This window comes from Epinephelus lanceolatus, chromosome 16, assembly GCF_041903045.1.
Source record: "Epinephelus lanceolatus isolate andai-2023 chromosome 16, ASM4190304v1, whole genome shotgun sequence".
Classification (NCBI taxonomy): Eukaryota; Metazoa; Chordata; class Actinopteri; order Perciformes; family Serranidae; genus Epinephelus; species Epinephelus lanceolatus.
This window is the reverse complement of record NC_135749.1, coordinates 35,364,499-35,380,883: the sequence shown is the minus strand read 5'-3', so window position 1 is coordinate 35,380,883 and position 16,385 is coordinate 35,364,499. Positions and strand designations below refer to the sequence as shown.

The 16,385-nt window shown below is 39.1% G+C and overlaps 2 protein-coding genes across 3 annotated transcripts; one reads left to right on the top strand and one right to left on the bottom strand.

Moving 5' to 3' along the window:
- Positions 1 to 776: 776 nt before the first annotated feature.
- On the bottom strand, positions 777 to 15,598 carry LOC144467440 (uncharacterized). Of its 2 annotated transcripts, XM_078176026.1 has the most exons (5): positions 15,326 to 15,598; positions 12,582 to 12,944; positions 10,089 to 10,199; positions 3,164 to 3,225; positions 777 to 2,171 (listed from the first exon to the last, which is right to left on the bottom strand). In XM_078176026.1, the coding sequence occupies exons 1-5, from the start codon at positions 15,360 to 15,362 to the stop codon at positions 2,025 to 2,027; spliced, it is 720 nt and encodes a 239-aa protein (XP_078032152.1). In that variant the 5' UTR covers positions 15,363 to 15,598; the 3' UTR covers positions 777 to 2,024. The 2 variants fall into 2 exon arrangements, with proteins under 2 accessions (XP_078032152.1, XP_078032153.1); XM_078176027.1 differs by lacking the exon at positions 3,164 to 3,225.
- On the top strand, positions 3,172 to 7,420 carry LOC117263410 (uncharacterized). The gene is made up of 2 exons (XM_033636720.2): positions 3,172 to 4,036; positions 6,027 to 7,420. Exons 1-2 carry the CDS (start codon positions 3,698 to 3,700, stop codon positions 6,534 to 6,536), a joined length of 849 nt encoding a protein of 282 aa, XP_033492611.1. The 5' UTR covers positions 3,172 to 3,697; the 3' UTR covers positions 6,537 to 7,420.
- Positions 15,599 to 16,385: the final 787 nt, after the last annotated feature.

Here is a 16,385-nt window from a genome sequence, read left to right as displayed (position 1 = left end):
CACTAAACAGGAAGCAGCAAAACCAGATGACTGTAAACATGGAGGGGACTCCGGGAGGCGCAAGAGCGTGAACAATTCTGGGTTCTCTTGGACTGCGGAAAAGAAGGAGGAACCGGTGGAGCTGTGCAGCAATCCAACAAACCAGCCCTTATTTTAGTGATAAATCTTAATTTCTGAAACAGTTCACCTCTCATTCCCACAGCTCAGCTAACCAAGGGATGCTTGTAGCAAGTTGTGGCGACAAAATCCAAAATGTTGATTATACTGATGCTGAATTGACAAGAATACTGTGGATGTATGACGCCGTTTGTCTTGTGTCCCTAGAGTTAAGTATTTTCGCAGACGTGTAAGGAATTGTTAATGTGTCGTGTTTCTTAAAGGGAGTTTGGCGTAATATTCCAAGCAATATAAAATCATTGAGTAAAGATTCACTCATCTTGAATTTGTCATGTTTGAATACAACAAGCATTTCACAGGTTGTAAAAATTCAAAATGACAGGAGCATTTTGTATCTAAATGTATTTATTGAAAATTAAAAAAAGGAAATTGTTGACAGACACATAAAAACATCAGTGAGACACACATCACAGTGGATGCTACATATAAATCCATACAGGGTTTGTACAAATAAGCTTTCTATCATTATGTGCATTCTATCATTATGTGCATTTATCTGGCAGTGACAGTGTCATACTAACATTCTGACATTCTTCTGTGGTGGGTTTTTGTGTATGTAAATGACTGATTAAAGACTTTTATTGAGAGGGGTGTCAGTGTGCATAGATCATAAGTAAATATATACAAATAAAAAAATTATTGGTAAAAAATAAAGATAATTTGTGCATTTACAAAACTGATCCAGACACCGTCTTCGTTTAGAATATATAAAAATAATAAAAAAAAATAAAACACGATAGAAAAAAATGAAGCAGCCAACCCACCCGACGTAAGCATCTGAAGTCAAAGGATCTCACTTTAAACATCTGTAACAAGAATCTGCAAATGGCATTACAATGAAAGGTTGCCAGATGGGGTCAAATAAATTCACCTGCTCAGTTCTAATATATCTGATCCTCTACACCTCAAGAGTACCAACATAATCAAGACACATATTTACAATAGGGATGTTTTTACTCTTCAACAACATCAGCAAATATTTCTTAGCTGACATAAGGAAATAGTTGATAAGTCATCTTTGAGCTGATGTGAGGTTGTTAAATGTCTCTGGAATATTAAAAATAATAGTTTGTGGTTCAGGCTTAATTCTTGAATCAAGAATGTCTGAAATTGTTTGGAAAATGTTGCACCAGTACTTCTGAATCTTAGGACACATTATATAACAGTGTGTTAGAGTGGCTTCATTAAATTGACACTTGTCGCACAGAGAAGTGCATTAAGGCAATTTCTGACATTAATAGAACATTCATTAATCTGTTTTAAACCATGACTCTATTGTCCCTCTACAATCTGGATATTTAAATCTTTTTGCATTTCTCTGTTATACGAGAAGTGTCCATCTTTTCATCCTGCAGCGCTGTATAAAAAATGTAAAGAGGCTAAAGATAAAAAGAAAGAAAGCAGAGCGTAATTTCGACACATTTCACACAGTCTGTTGCATTTTACTATGAAAAAAAAAGATCAGTGAAATAACTTAAAATACCACAGTTAAAAGCAGAGAGGATGTCCAGAGAGGACGGTGATTTTGTTTCTCCAGCATATTAATAATTTCAGTCTTTATATATATATATATATATATATATATATATATATATATATATATATATATTTGTTCAGAGGAGGTACCTGAAATTCACTTTAGAGACAGGTCGTGTAGAGAAACTTGTATTTAAAAAGTAATTATTGACTTATTTAAAGACCAGAAACTAAAAACAGTAACTGTTTAATCATCACGTTTATAAATCATCACGTTTATAAAATCTCAAATGAATCACATTCAAAGTCAGAGAACTTTTTTTTTTTTTTTTCTCCTGTTGTTAAAAACAGGAAAAAAACAAGGAGCCGTTCTATCTGTGGTCATGTGATCCGTGTGGGTTCTTGCGACTGACCACTGCCGAGTATGTGACATCCTTTTCCACCAATCCTGTCCCTCTTTGGCTGGAGGGGCGGGGCTTGTGTGCATGCTTCAGACTGGAATAGTGCAAAGCCACTTCCTGCAGACACAGAAAACGAATTAACCTCCCCCTCTGTAAAACCTAAAAGTAACACGCAACATTTTGTTTTGTTTTTGTTGATTTCTTTTTTTAATTCATGCACATTATTTGGTCTAAGAGTCAAAAATATCAGTAACAAGAACAAATCTCTTTCAAATCCAGAAAGTGCTAAAACCCAAATCATTGTGTATAAAGTCTCTAGCTGCTCCACAGATACAAAATGGTGAAAGATGTTGTAGATGTTATTGAGAGCACCCAGGGGAATAATGTGAGTATATGAGGACATTTATTGTTTCACAAATGATAACATTACAAAAAGCTCAGTTGGGTATAAAAGGAAAAAAACAGCCTTTACACCCTATGATTTCACAAGTTTGAGACTTCCTTTTGTGGTTTCTGGCTGTGAGATAGAGTAGCTCATGTTCACAAATACTGATTAAACTTTCTTAGGCCATGGAAATAACATACTGGACTTCCTCATTTAGGTGGTGTTCCTGTTTAAGGTTGTTTAAAGGCATAATCTGTATTTTTTGTGGTACATGTAAACCATTAAGTCAATATAGATAAAGAGGTCTACAACTCAGTGCACACGCTCACTACATGTGACAACAATCAGCAGGAAAAATAAGATGAGTCCTGAGAAAGGAATGAATGAATGAATAAGTGAATGAATGAAGGAAGGAAGGAAGGAAGGAAGGAAAGAGCGAAATTACAGAAGATAGAGGGAAAGAAAGGGAGGTAGCAAGTAAGAAAGAAAAAGTGAGAAAGAAAATATTACTGATAATTTATGAGGAAGGAAGGGAGAAAAGAAATAAATGATGAAAGAAAGAAAGAAAGAAAGAAAGAAAATCATTGTGATAATTTATAAGGTTATCTTCAATGTTAAATATTGACATGAAAAGACAGAAAGAAAGAAAGAAAGAAAGAAAGAAAGAAAGAAAGAAAATATTTAAAGAAAAGGAGAGTTGGTGATGCGTTCACTGCCCACTGACATCTGTGACCCTCTGACTTGTGTTTCTTCTCTCTGGATTACAGCAGCAAACATCTGATTTACCTGAAGACAAAGGAAAAAGGGAAACTGAGCATGAGGTGGGAAGACTGTATGAAATCCAGCTGCCAAACAGCTGATGTTCTGTTTCAGTCTGGTTTCAGTCACACTGGGGTTCAACAACATCTCCTCGACTCTGAGGCAAGTTATCAAATATAAATAATTTGGAAACTCTTCTTGAATCTATGAGATCATTTTGATGTGTGAACAGAGGCCCAGCCCCTCAGAGCGGAGCAGGCTGTGACAGTGACTGACTCAGTAAGTGAAAGTGAAAGCATGAAAGTGAAACCAGAACCAGTTGTTTATGTCGAAGCAGCAGACAGACATTGACTCCTGCCTCTTTATTTCCTACTTTTTCCTCAAAACAAAAACAAATCTGGAAACTCAGAAAAGAGAAAAGGACTGTTTTGACACTCTTCTCTTTCTAAGGTAAGAGAAAGACGTTCTTTTTTCTTGCCTTCCTCTTCCTGTGAGCAGCATGCCAGACACTAAGCTCTGTCTAGAGGCCCTGTCTGCTCTCTCCGGCTGTAACATTGAGCCAACCAGCGGAGTCTCCCACATCACTCCACAGGACTTTGTCAACATTGTGGCCCTCAAAGAGTTCTACAAGCAGGAGGGCTTTAAAGAGCTGGAATACCCCAGTTTAGGGACTTTGTCCCTGCAGGACATAGATGACCAGGACTTGTACAGCTCCCCACCGGCTCTCCCTGAAGGCCCCTCCACTGCCGGGCCGGAGGAGAGCCTCAGAACCACATTAAAGATCAACCCTCAGGACTTCTTTCATCCTCAGTACGACTACGACTTCACCAACAAAAAGGTAAGACACACCTGACACAACTCCTACCTATTCCTTACAGTTTCTACTCAGCTGTAGTATAATGGGAAGAATAACAGTTCATGAATGGATTGAGACAAATAACATGATGACATTAATATAGTATTTATATTGTAATCACTTATTTGGATGTTATTCTCTTTTGTTTGGGCAAAATGTCAAAGGTGATGTTAGAATACACTGTACTGAAATGAGTGAGTGATAGAGTGATCGAGGGAGGAAGTGTGTGTGACCAGCCCATTCTCATTCCCAGGGGGTTAAATACAGACACTGTGCAATGCCCCTCAGCATGCAATAACAACACCAAAGCCACCCTTTAGCATCTTTATGACACACATAAGGCTTTTAACCAACTCCAATGTAAAGCAATCCTGTCTTCACTTGACTGAAAGAAACTGATAATTAGGAATTATATGTGCAGTAGGTGAAGAAAGTCCAGATGCCAGTCTACTGACTCAGAGCGACTGACACTCTGAGGGAGGAGCTGTACAGGATTATGGCCACAGGCAGGAATGACTTCCTGTGGCGCTCTGTGGTGCATCTTAAGGGAATGAGTCTGTCACTGAATGTGCTCCTGTGTTTGAGCAGCACATTGTGGAGTGGATTGCAGACATTGTCCAAGATGACACTCATCCAAGACAGCATCCTCGTCTCTGACACTGCCACCAGAGTCCAGCTCCACCCCCACTACGTTACTGGCCTTGGGAATCAGTTTGAGTCTATGGGGGTCTGCTACCCTCACTTATACTCTGAATTAGATTAGGTTTAGTATTTTTGCAACTTCCATCAATCTAATTTGCTAACTATGTAGGTGTAGTTAATGTATTTGTGAAAAAGGAAGGGTGTGAATTTGCTATCTAGTGCATCTAGTATGTTTTAATAATATTACGATTTATACATTATCTGATCACATGCTTGGTATGAAATCACTGTAGAAACAGTTGCTTTGCTAAAATATGTCATATCAGCTCAGGAAGGACCCAAAAGCAGAGGAGCTGGCAGGTTCAAGGTTAAAACAAAAAGTAAGCTTTAATGAAGCTGATAAAAAACACACATCCAAAACAGGCAGGTAACTCAGAGTCCAAAAGAAAGAAGAACCAAAGCTAAAATGAAACAAACCAGGGAGGCATGGGGAACACAGGGATGAACTCAGAAAAGAAACTGAAAACAGAACACAAAAGAACAGGGCCCTATTTCAGAAGTCAGGCTCAACAAACCCTGAGCCTAATCCCGATCTCTGACTGAGCCTGAGCTGGGAAACTGAGTTTTCGGTTCCAGAACAGCTGATCAGAATTAGTTCAATCAACTCTGAGTATGTTCAACCCGAGGGAAGCGCGTCCACAGTGTGCACCAAAAGCCATCATCAGGGAGGGAAAGGAGGGAAATGGGGATTGGTAAGGGTGTGGAGGGGAACACTACGGTAGAGCAGGGAAGACGAATACAAAACGGGTGTGAGGGGAAGACTCTGCGAACAGGGAAGGACTAACGAGACTAATGAAGACAGGTGTGATAGAAATCGGCGGGAAAACACACAGAGACAGGAAGTAAAACTAGGCACGACACATGAGGAGAGAATCTACAAATAAAACAGGAAACGCATTAAACATGAACAAGATACACAAGTCCACCAGATAACAGGATATAAACATAAACCAGGATCATGACAAAATATCGTTGATCTTCTATCTAAACTGAACTTAGTTCTTTTGTTGCCTCAACCTAACCACGACCATTTCACAACATTAAGCAAGTATTTCAGCGGTGCGTCACATAGGCCCTAGACACACTAAAAGAGTGTCCTGTGCATCGCTATCAGACACCGAGGGGCCTGACAAAGTGTCCATATTTGACCTGGGAATGAGGACAGGCTGGTGCGACAGAGGGGGTCAGTGGATGCAGCAAATATTGTGATTAGCATGAAGCATATTAGTATTTCCCCTCTGACTCTGTTTACCCCTCTTTCCACCTCCAGGATGGCAACAAAAAGTTTCTGCGTGGTAACGAGCCGTACATTCGTCCCTGTGGGTGGAACCGGGTCGCCCTGCGGGTCATGCAGAAGTATGATGGCGGGGATGTCTGGCTTGGGACGGGAAAGGACGCCTGGCCCGTCTCCTACCACGGACAGAACATGGACGGCTCCCTCGGCATCATCCTGACCCACGGCGGAAGCCCCAACGACGAGCCAAAGTTTCTGGATGCCGCTGCCGCCTCTCTGGTCACTGGGGAGACGAGGGGCAGAGGGGTGTACTCCACGCCAGACATAAAGACTGCGGAGAAGTACTGCAAGAAGTTCAAGTCCAAAGTGGACGGAAAGACGTACAAAGTGGTTCTCCAGAACCGCATCAACCCAGAGAAGAGGCAGAAGTGCCAGAGGGAGGACATCTGGTTGGTCTACATCCCCAAAGAATACAATGACGTCCAGACGAGGGCCATCGTGCAGGAGTCCATCCGACCGTACGGACTGCTGCTGATGCAGGCGTGAGGAAACTTTCACATCTTCAGAGTTGTCTGGGAAATGAATTCAACCTGAATTGTTCCTGATTATCAACAATAAAACCTCGCCGAAAAAGACGAAAAGACTCACAGAGTTCCTGTGTGTTTGCTTGGAGGTAACCAACAAACCAGTACTGCCTTTTGACTTACATTTGATCAAAAATAATGTTGCTTTTCCTGCTCAAATGACAACCATATTCTACTTTACTGACCTACTGTATTAGGGACCTTCTGCTGACCTACAGTATCCTCAGCTGATGGGTGTAACTACCAGAAAATAAAATAAACAAGCAACTCATTATAAATCAGTTGAACTCTCTACATGAGGTGGTAAGCGTAAGGTGAGACTGTGGGAACAAGGTTGATTTATGCTGCCATCTAGTGCTGAACCATGTGATTGCTTCTTTCTGTCATGCAAAAATAAAAGTTTTGCACAACAAGCAAACTCTTGAATCGAATTATTCTAGTTTTCAAAGAATTGATTGTAATTAAACAAAATGACTATAAATGAATTAGGTTGATTGACAAACTGTTGAATTCATGTCTTTTCAAACCAAAAGTGGTTTTATTATTCTACAATTACAGATCTCAGGTCATTAAACATGTAAAGCTGCATAGAAGATCGGGAGAGAACCTCAGATGATTCGGCCTTGCATTAAAAATGTTGTTTTGCTGCATGACGATACTGTTATTTGTTCCATCATTGTGGTTTACTGAAATAGTAATTTTGTAATTTGTCGCATACACTGTATCCTTAATTTCCTATTTTTGTAGTTCATCCACCCAAAATGATTACAATTACTTAGTGTGAAGCATGCACAGATAATTGAACTGGGATCTCTTCTGTTTTCTTTGTAATTAAATAATGTGAAACGATCCTGTTGTGCGGAAGCTCTTTGATGTCTTATTGTTATATTTAATAAGATAATATCAATATCATCTCCGTACTATATACTTTTGTTGTGAAGAACTATGCATCACATATCCAAAGTACACTAACACTATTAAATATACACTATGATTAGGGATGCAAGATAATACCGGCACGTCCATGGTATCAGCAGATAAAGGCTTTGAAGTAAAATATCGGCATTGGCCCAAAAGAAACATTTCTGCTGACATATCAGGCTCTAGTTTTTGTCAGGATTGTCTCAAGGAGAGCCAAGTCTGTTAAAGTGGGATGAATTTTACAGTTTTATCCTCTTGAGGGTCGCGGGGGGGCTGGAGCCTATCCCAGCTGACATCGGGCGAGAGGCAGGGTACACCCTGGACAGGTCGCCAGACTATCGCAGGGCTGACACATAGAGACAGACAAACATTCACACTCATATTCACACCTACGGACAATTTAGAGTCACCAATTAACCTACGTTTCTCTGGATTGTGGGAGGAAGCTGGAGTACCTGGGGAAAACCCACACTGACAAGGGGAGAACATGCAAACTCTGCACAGAAGGGCTCCCACACCCTGGGTTTGAGCCTCCCAAAACCAAAACCTGAGGTCACGTCCTACGTAGAGGATTAACTTTCAGGCTTAATCAGGTTGTTGTGAGAGTGAGAAAGCAAATGAAGCTCAAAGTGCACAATAAAAAAGGCAATAAAAGTTCAGCCAAATGCAGCGTTAACAACACGTTTTACCTTAACTACAAATGTCCACTGTATAACATGATGGAGCTGTGCAGTGGCACACCCGCAGAATTGTATTTCATATTGGGCACAAAAACGGATTCATGTTTTTTGTGGTGTTTTGAGGCTGATGCACCGTCTCCTCTGTATTGCCTGCAAGCACGTGCATAATACAGCCTGCTATGAAGAAGATAAATCTGGTTTTGGCCGACATTTCCTACAAAAAAAGTTTTTTTTTTTTGTTTTTTTTTTTCACTTTCCTCTCAAGGCAGGGCAGTTGAAATTGTTTTTATTATTTTGCCCAGTGAATTTGGACATTTTGAAAGAATTAGATTTGATGTCCACATCACACATGTTAATTTTACTACAACAGAGACTTGGTGTTTTCTGGAATTAAGCGAAGAAGAAAATGCATGCATATATCCGCAATTGGCCAAAACGAGTTGAAAAATATTGGCATATCCGATATCTGCAAAAATCCAGTATCATTTATCCCTAATTATGAGTCTGTTTGTGTAGATACTGTAATTCAAGGCGTGCAGTGGAATATCACCAATGTAACATTTTAAAACTTCACAAATCTAAAGGTTATTTTTGTTGTCGATGATACTTACTTAACTTGATTTGTACTTTTTTTCAGTAGAATTTTTAGAGCATTTACAGTATGTGCTTAGACAACATGGTGAAAGCAATAACGGGAGAAGTGCTGAGAACTTTTACTTCAGTAGGTTACTTTTAAAGAAGTATTGGAATCAAGGGCGTGGGTTTCATTTCTACAGTGGTGGAGACACATATGAGAGTCCAACACTTAATTTCCTGCATTCTGGTGAAGTTTTATGGACCAATTTATGATTAAAATGTCTTTATTTATGTAAAGAAAAACACAAAGTTCAGGAGATAAGTGACAATTCAAAATATAAAAATATGGACTTTAATAAATTAAGGCTCTCAGACATTTTGTATTGGTTTTAATATTTATTCTCCTGTTCATCAACTTCTCTCATCTAATGTTTTCCCTGCTGAGTCAACACAAACATGAAGGCACAGTTTACTTTTCCATCCTCCTCCTTGTTTGGTGAAGTAACCTCTTTAAATGTGCATGTGGCACCTCTTCACATCAGTGATAAATTCATTCATTTTAATTCATTCATAAACCCGTGGACTACAATAACTCAGATGTGTTTCAGCAAGATTTTTGCTCATGTTCAAAACTTTCTGCACATTCAAAATATATTCCACTATCTGTGTTCTCTGAGAATAAAGTTATAATACTTTGAACAAAAATTGTAATATTACGAAAATAAACTGTAAAGTTAATGAAAATAATAACATAATGCTTCAAGAAAAACAACCTACCTGCCCTATACTCTGCTGTGCATGATGTTGTTGTTCTACTGATAATGTAGTATTCTCTTCAGACTGTCAGACAGACAGAACCCACTAAAATATTGATAGGGATTTGTCCTTGCCATCCATATGCAAACCTGTGCCCTTGTACCAAAGTACCAAAAGTAAAAGTACCCTTTCAGAATAATGTCTATTATATTATTGGATTATATTCATTGATGCATTAATGTGTTCATCACTTGAATGTTGCAGCAGTTGGTAAAGGTGGAGTTAATTTTTAATACAAAAATATCATATTTATTTTCTATTTATAATTTGAATCTGCAGAGTAACTGGTAACAAAGCTGTCGGATAATTGTGGCAGAGTAGAAGTATAAGGTAACTTAACATGGATTTACCCGAGGAGAGTACAAGTACCTTAAAATGATGCTTAAAGAACAGTATTGAGTGCATGTAATGAGTACTTTCCACCACTGGGTGGAAACACTGTCCTCACTTTCCAAACCTGTCCTCTCTTTCAATGTCAAAGATAGCAAACACACCCACACACCCACACAACAACCACACACCTGAGAAAAGGGAAAATCCAACGATGAAGATGAGGCAGAGGACGAGTAAAGCTGGAAGAATACAGATCCCAAGACTCCAACATGGCTGCCTGGCTGACTCCCCGTCAACTCCTGGAAACACAAAGCACAGGAACAGTGAACAGACTGATTGATTGATTCCTTAAGAACTCAGACATTCAATATTTCGGAAATGTAACTGTTTGTATCGACTTGAAAAAATCCCAAACACCACCAGGGTGAAGTGAGGAGCTGCTTCTTATATGACTTTAATACTCACGATCTTCATTTGAGCCACAGGGAAACTGAAAATCTGAATTTCTTTTCAAGAGATGTAAACAAATGAAAAATTTTGCATGGAGCCAAAGGCTGTTTTCATGCACCTGTAGGTCTTCCACACGTCATGTGAAACATGCAGAAATACAGATCAGTCACCAGAATAAATGTTGGCATTGTACATTTCTGCAAACCACAAATACGTTTTGCGGGTTTCATGTGCATCATATCAACGTTTTAAAGTGACGCAGTATATGAGCTGACTTTGTCATCTGGAGGTGGAAGGGATGGTGGATAATGTGACATTTAGGCAAGATGCCTGCCGAGCTGCAGACTGCTGTTCGAGACCAACAAAACAGGTTGTGCTTTTGTGAGCCATTGCTACATTTCCTGCAGGTTTTTAGGCGTGAAAATCTGCTGTTTTTTGTCAAGACTTTTCTGGTTTTCCTGCTGGAATTGTGCCCCCTAAACTGGGTATTTTAAGACAATGTAAAGTTTTGACAAAAAGTTTCAATGTACACACAACAAACATGCCAATGTATGTGCCAACATTTTTTCTGGTGACTGGGTTGAGAAATAAAAAGCAGCAGCTCGATGAATGAAGTCTGCTACTCCCAAACTGAAAATGCCAAATCATAATGAGAACATTGTGACCTTATATTTTGTAATTATAATTGTAATTATATATATATATATATTTTATGTTACCAATGAGCAATATTCTAAACTAAAGGAAATGATGGCTGCTCACTTCATCAGCCAACCTTAACATCAAACTAACCACTGTTGAAAACCCTATTTCCTGGAAACCCAACACCACTGAAGCTACTGCTTTCCACAGAAATGTCACCATGACTTTACCTCAGCGGATCAGCACTTTATACACCTTCACCTTCTCACTATTTCAAATTTATAATTTGTTTTTGTGATTAATGAGTTTGTTTTTGCTTGGATAACATCTACATTAATGAGTTTGTCATAATGATTCACCTTAACCTCTTAAAATGTCATGGGCATGACACTGAGTCCATATTTGTTCAAGTATTGTTCAAACCCACAGATCATTAGTGGAGGTCCCAACGTTTCCAGAAATACGAAATATGATGTTGTAGATGTAGAAGGATACAGAAGCCACCTTGAAATTTTCATATTTTCCCTGTTTCATTTTGACATTTTATTTTCAATCCCTGCATGGATGTAGAGGCCTAGGTATTTCTTCAACATTGGGGGGGACACATATGAAGCAGGAAGTCAGGGAGTCATCCCTTGAAGTTTTGAGCCTCAGACACTTTACTTCCTGCATTCTGGGGAAATTTTATGCACCAATATCTGGTAGTAATGTCCTTATATTTGTAAAGGAAAACACAAAATTCAGGCAGCAATTTAAAATATATTGAATTTAATGTAGTTAGGTATTCAGGCATTCTGTATTGCTTGCAAAACTATCTTCATGTGGATCAACTATTCTCTTAATAAATGTTATCTCTGCTGAATCAACAGATGTAGGCACGATTTATTCTTTCTTCTTCTACTCTTTCTTTTGGAAAGTAACCTGGTTAAAGGGATGTGTCCACAGGATCTATCATTTCCATGCTACCCATTTATTGTCTATGCAAACAGCCGTGCAGTGCATTGTGGTAGCGCCACGTTGCGTTTTTAGAGATGAAGCATCTTTTCCTCATTTGCGTGAAGTTGAATCTAGGCTACTTTATGCAAATCAGAAGCATCTAGTGTGATTTGCAAACTCTAGAAAGTCTTGAAAAACTTTTAAAGTAACAATTGTTTCTCTAAACTGAAAACAAGATTCAGCAACTGCATGGCTTACTTCTCACTTCAGATGTTTTCAGAAACATATCTCTGTGAAATCTGGGAGCAGACAGCCCACACGCCGAGTGGTACATTCAATGAGCGTCTAATGCTGGTAAGTGGCGCAAACTCTCATGTCTAAAAACGCCCCTGTGGACACATACCATAAGAGTAGTTTGCATCACTTCAGCGTTCAGTGTGAGCCCAGCGTTAGTCTTCAGAAGCACTAATCCTGATTTTTTTTTGTATTTATCTTAAAAATTAGTTTAAAATACCCAAGAATAAAACTTGCTACTGTTTTCAACCATCGTCGTTTATCTAAAGAGAGCCTATTTTCACCTTTAACAAACACCTCAGAGATAAAACTGTCTAACTACAGCTGTACAACAGATATCTGACTAAATATTATCTTACCGTTAACAACCAGACGAATTCCTCTGTCAACAAAAACAGCTCCTGCAACCTGGCTGGTGCAGAAATACAGCCCAGCGTCCACCTCCTCCACCTCCAGGATCTCCAGACTGATGGGTCCCCTCTCCATGTCACCCATGTAGTAAACATGACTGACATCTGCAGTGTGAAAGGTGACTGTAACAGCTTTCAGTTTACTTGATTTAACTGTCAGAAGAGGCAGCAGCTGATCTGAGCGCAGAAAGTACCAGGTGATCTCCACGCTGGACGTCAGATTACAGTTGAGAGAGACGTTCTGCCCTGCCTGGACCACCAGGGCTGAGCGGAGAACAGGTGAGGCTGAAGACAGGTAACATCCCGCAACACCTTAGGAGAGCAAACAGGTGAGAAGGACAGGTCAGGCTGGAGTAAGAGGAGGCTGATGCTAGGCCTGCAACTGAATACTTGATATTTATCATGGACAATGTAGCCTTTTATTTAAGATGTACTAATCATCGGGAGAACATATTTCATGCTGTGCACTGTGTCCCTGAGTGCTGCAGGGAGGATGTTTTTCTGTAGGCCAACCTGGAAGTCATCTTCGCCCTGGTTCCCTCGCAAAAGCCAGATAATCTTCACAAAAGAACGCCACCTTACAATTTTGAAGCGTAAATGCAATTGCCAGAAGTATAAGGCCAACGTTAGGCTATAAACTAACTACACCGTGGTCGCTGACTTCGACATTGCCACAAGGCTATAAGGTAGTGTTTGACATGATGCTCCATAGTCTCATTTAGCCACTTGTTGACAACTGCCTGTTTTAAGACACATAAAACTCACAAGTGGGGTATTGACTAATGTATTTTATGCTGTAGAACAAAACGTGAAAATCTCTTAAGCTTGTATTAAGATGGAAACAGAAGATCAACAATGATAACTCATTTCCAGGTTTTGGACTTATTCCTGCAGCACTCAATTTAAACCGTTGTAATGTTGACTAATGTTGTGTTCACACCAGGCACAAATAAAACAGTTCACGCGAGTGAATTACATGTAAAGTCAATGTAAAGATGTGATTGGACACAAAGTCCCACCAGGCAGCGCGATGGACGCAGTGCAAAATACGGGAATTAAGCAGTGCAAATTTGTCTGCCCCAGTTAAAAGGTACAATATTGTGACCTCCTCTACTGTCGCTTTGTTTGGTGTTGTGTGACAACTTTGGACTCTTGCCTCTAGTGCCATCTATTGGCTGTCTCTATGCCATCATAAAGGACGCATGGCAGTATGAGGGCATTTTTATTTACGAAGTTTGAAAGGGACGTATCTATTTAAAGTATAAAGTAGCCTTAGGCTGGTTTTGACATCTGGAGTTGGAGGGAGCGGCAGACGCCATGACACCTGGACAAGACGCCTGACAAGATGCAGACCGCTTTCTTTAGTGAGTCATTGCTGTGTCTCCAGCAGCTAATCAGGCACCAAATGTGGGTGCCTTGTAGTGACATGTTGGTGCATTTCCTGCTGGGATAGTGGCACAAGAAGTGGTTGTTTTTTCCAGAGACATTGCTGTTTTTCCAGCAGGGATTGAAAACTGGGTATTTTATGCTGAAACATGATCTTTTCCTGACCATTACCAAGACATTTCTATGTAAAGTTTCAACATTTCTACGATATAATGACATGCAAATTTAATGTATCCGTGTTTTGCAGAGGCGTACAATGCCAACATTTTTTCTTCTTCTAGCGATTAGGTTGCAACATCCGGATCAACCTAACAAAGCTCCACATAAACAGCTCAACATGGACAGACCTTGGTCAAATCAGAAGAAATGGAGAAACGGTTCACATAAAGGAGCCATACTCCTTGATTATAATCTCCAACAGACTGCTAGAATCAAGCAGCAGCATGCCCGCACTGCAATAAAAGCTTTGGTTCCAGAATTAGCCTCTTCGGCCATTTGAAGACCCACAGTAATGACTGACTCATACTCAACTTTGAGTGATTGCCAATGATAATGAGTGTACTGTTGGTATGGGGCTGTTGTTCCTGGTTTGGGCTTCTTAGTTCCAGTGATGGGAAATCTTAATGCAACAGCATACAACTAAATCATAGACTGGTGGTTCCCAACTTGGAGATGAATCTGAGTCATTGCACAATGATTAAAGGACCATTTTTTTTCTTTTTTGGGGTGCACAAAATCAGCTTTATTTTCTCTGACATTTCCTTCTACTTTTTTTTTTTATTGTGAAATATCATTTTTTTGACCTTTTTAACAGTTTTAGTATAGGACACATTTCAGTTGGCACCAAAAAAGCACTGACATTTGATAATCACCTCAAATTGCATACAAAACCCAGTGAACTCAGGGAGTCAGCATCTAAACTAGGCTAAAAATTGGGAACATTTTGCTTCCTAACACACCTCAGATCCAACTGAGCCTAAAACATCAGTTTGCACGAACCAGGCTGTACAACAGAAACATATGGGTGTGCCCTCTGAACCCCAGAGGAGAGAAAAAGGTCACAGATGTTCAGCTCAGACCTGTCAGCTTGATTTCTTTCACTTTAGTTTTGGTATTTTTAGAAAGTGTGTCTTCACCACAGCCACCAAAACAAGCCACAACATATAATGCTTCTAAATCAAGCCTTATCTTAAATTTCTGCACATTGTACCTTGGAAGTCTGACACACCCTTGAATTTGAAATCCAAGTCCTGTCTGCATTTAAAACAGCAAATAATTAAAAAAAAAAAAAACAAGCATCAACTTACAAATTAAAGTGAGGATCCACGTGACACTTGCCATCATTCAGGAAGAAATATTCTCCAGGTGTTGTACACGAGCTGCAGGAGCAGGAGGACTGATCAGCTCAACAAGTTAACACAGTTATTTTAGTGGGAGGAAGTAAGCAGGGACTTTATTATGCAGCAGGACAGACATACACACAGAAGAGACCACCAACACCATTACAGGGGCAGAAAACGGAAGAATCAAAATGTTCCACTAAACACACACACACACACACGCCTGATTGTAAACCTAAACACACCCCCCAGTCTGTAACAGATGAAGCTGCAGACTTTAGGTTTCGTTTCTGTGGAGATCCGTTAAGTTATATCTGCGCACGTCATATAACCGGGTATTTTTTCAAAATAAAAGCACAACAACCGCAGTGGAGTTTTTTTTTAATGTCGTGGGAACAAAAGATCTTGTTGACTCAACACATAGTTTTCACAGGATTATAAACAAGTTAATATCCTGTGAATTTATTTTAATTTAATTTAATTTAATTTAATTTGATTTGATTTTACTTTATTTCAACTTTTTTTTATATGCCATGGTTATTCATGGATAATTGTCCCCAATTGCTTAATTAATATTTGCAAAAACTTAAATATTTAATAGAATAATGTTGAAAAACACAATTATTATTATTATTATTATTAATCATAACCATAAGCATAATGATTATAATAATATTATTGATATTAATAATAGAAGTATTGATTTGGCTCTGCCATAAAACAAAATAGCACTTTTAAAAAACGAAACAAAGTGCTTTACAAAAAAAGGTAATGAAAATATGATTAAACCCCCCACCCCCCAATAAATAATAAAAGTGAAGTTATGATAAAAAATAATATTAGTAAAACAAGTTTCAGTAAAATAATGAAAAGAAATAAAGTCCCCATTGTTCTACCCTGAAGCCTGACAGCTAAGCTCTAACTCTTTCATTTCATCCGTCAGCTTGCTTGGAGCCCAGATAAAAATAAATAAATAAATAAAAATAAAACAGGTCCTTTTATTTTGTAGGTTACATCGCATACCGGA

What these genes read in the sequence shown, in the direction of transcription:
- LOC117263410 (XM_033636720.2), top strand. Translation starts at nt 3,698, where the DNA reads ATGCCAGACACTAAGCTCTGTCTAGAGGCCCTGTCTGCTCTCTCCGGC. An exon ending in ACGACTTCACCAACAAAAAG is followed by an intron (nt 4,037 to 6,026) that starts GTAAGACACACC and finishes TTCCACCTCCAG; the next exon opens with GATGGCAACAAAAAGTTTCT.
- LOC144467440 (XM_078176026.1), bottom strand. Translation starts at nt 15,362, where the DNA reads ATGATGGCAAGTGTCACGTGGATCCTCACTTTAATTT. An exon ending in GTGGATCCTCACTTTAATTT is followed by an intron (nt 12,945 to 15,325) that starts GTAAGTTGATGC and finishes TGCTCTCCTAAG; the next exon opens with GTGTTGCGGGATGTTACCTG. An exon ending in TGGATTTTCCCTTTTCTCAG is followed by an intron (nt 3,226 to 10,088) that starts GTGTGTGGTTGT and finishes CTTTGTCTTCAG; the next exon opens with GTAAATCAGATGTTTGCTGC.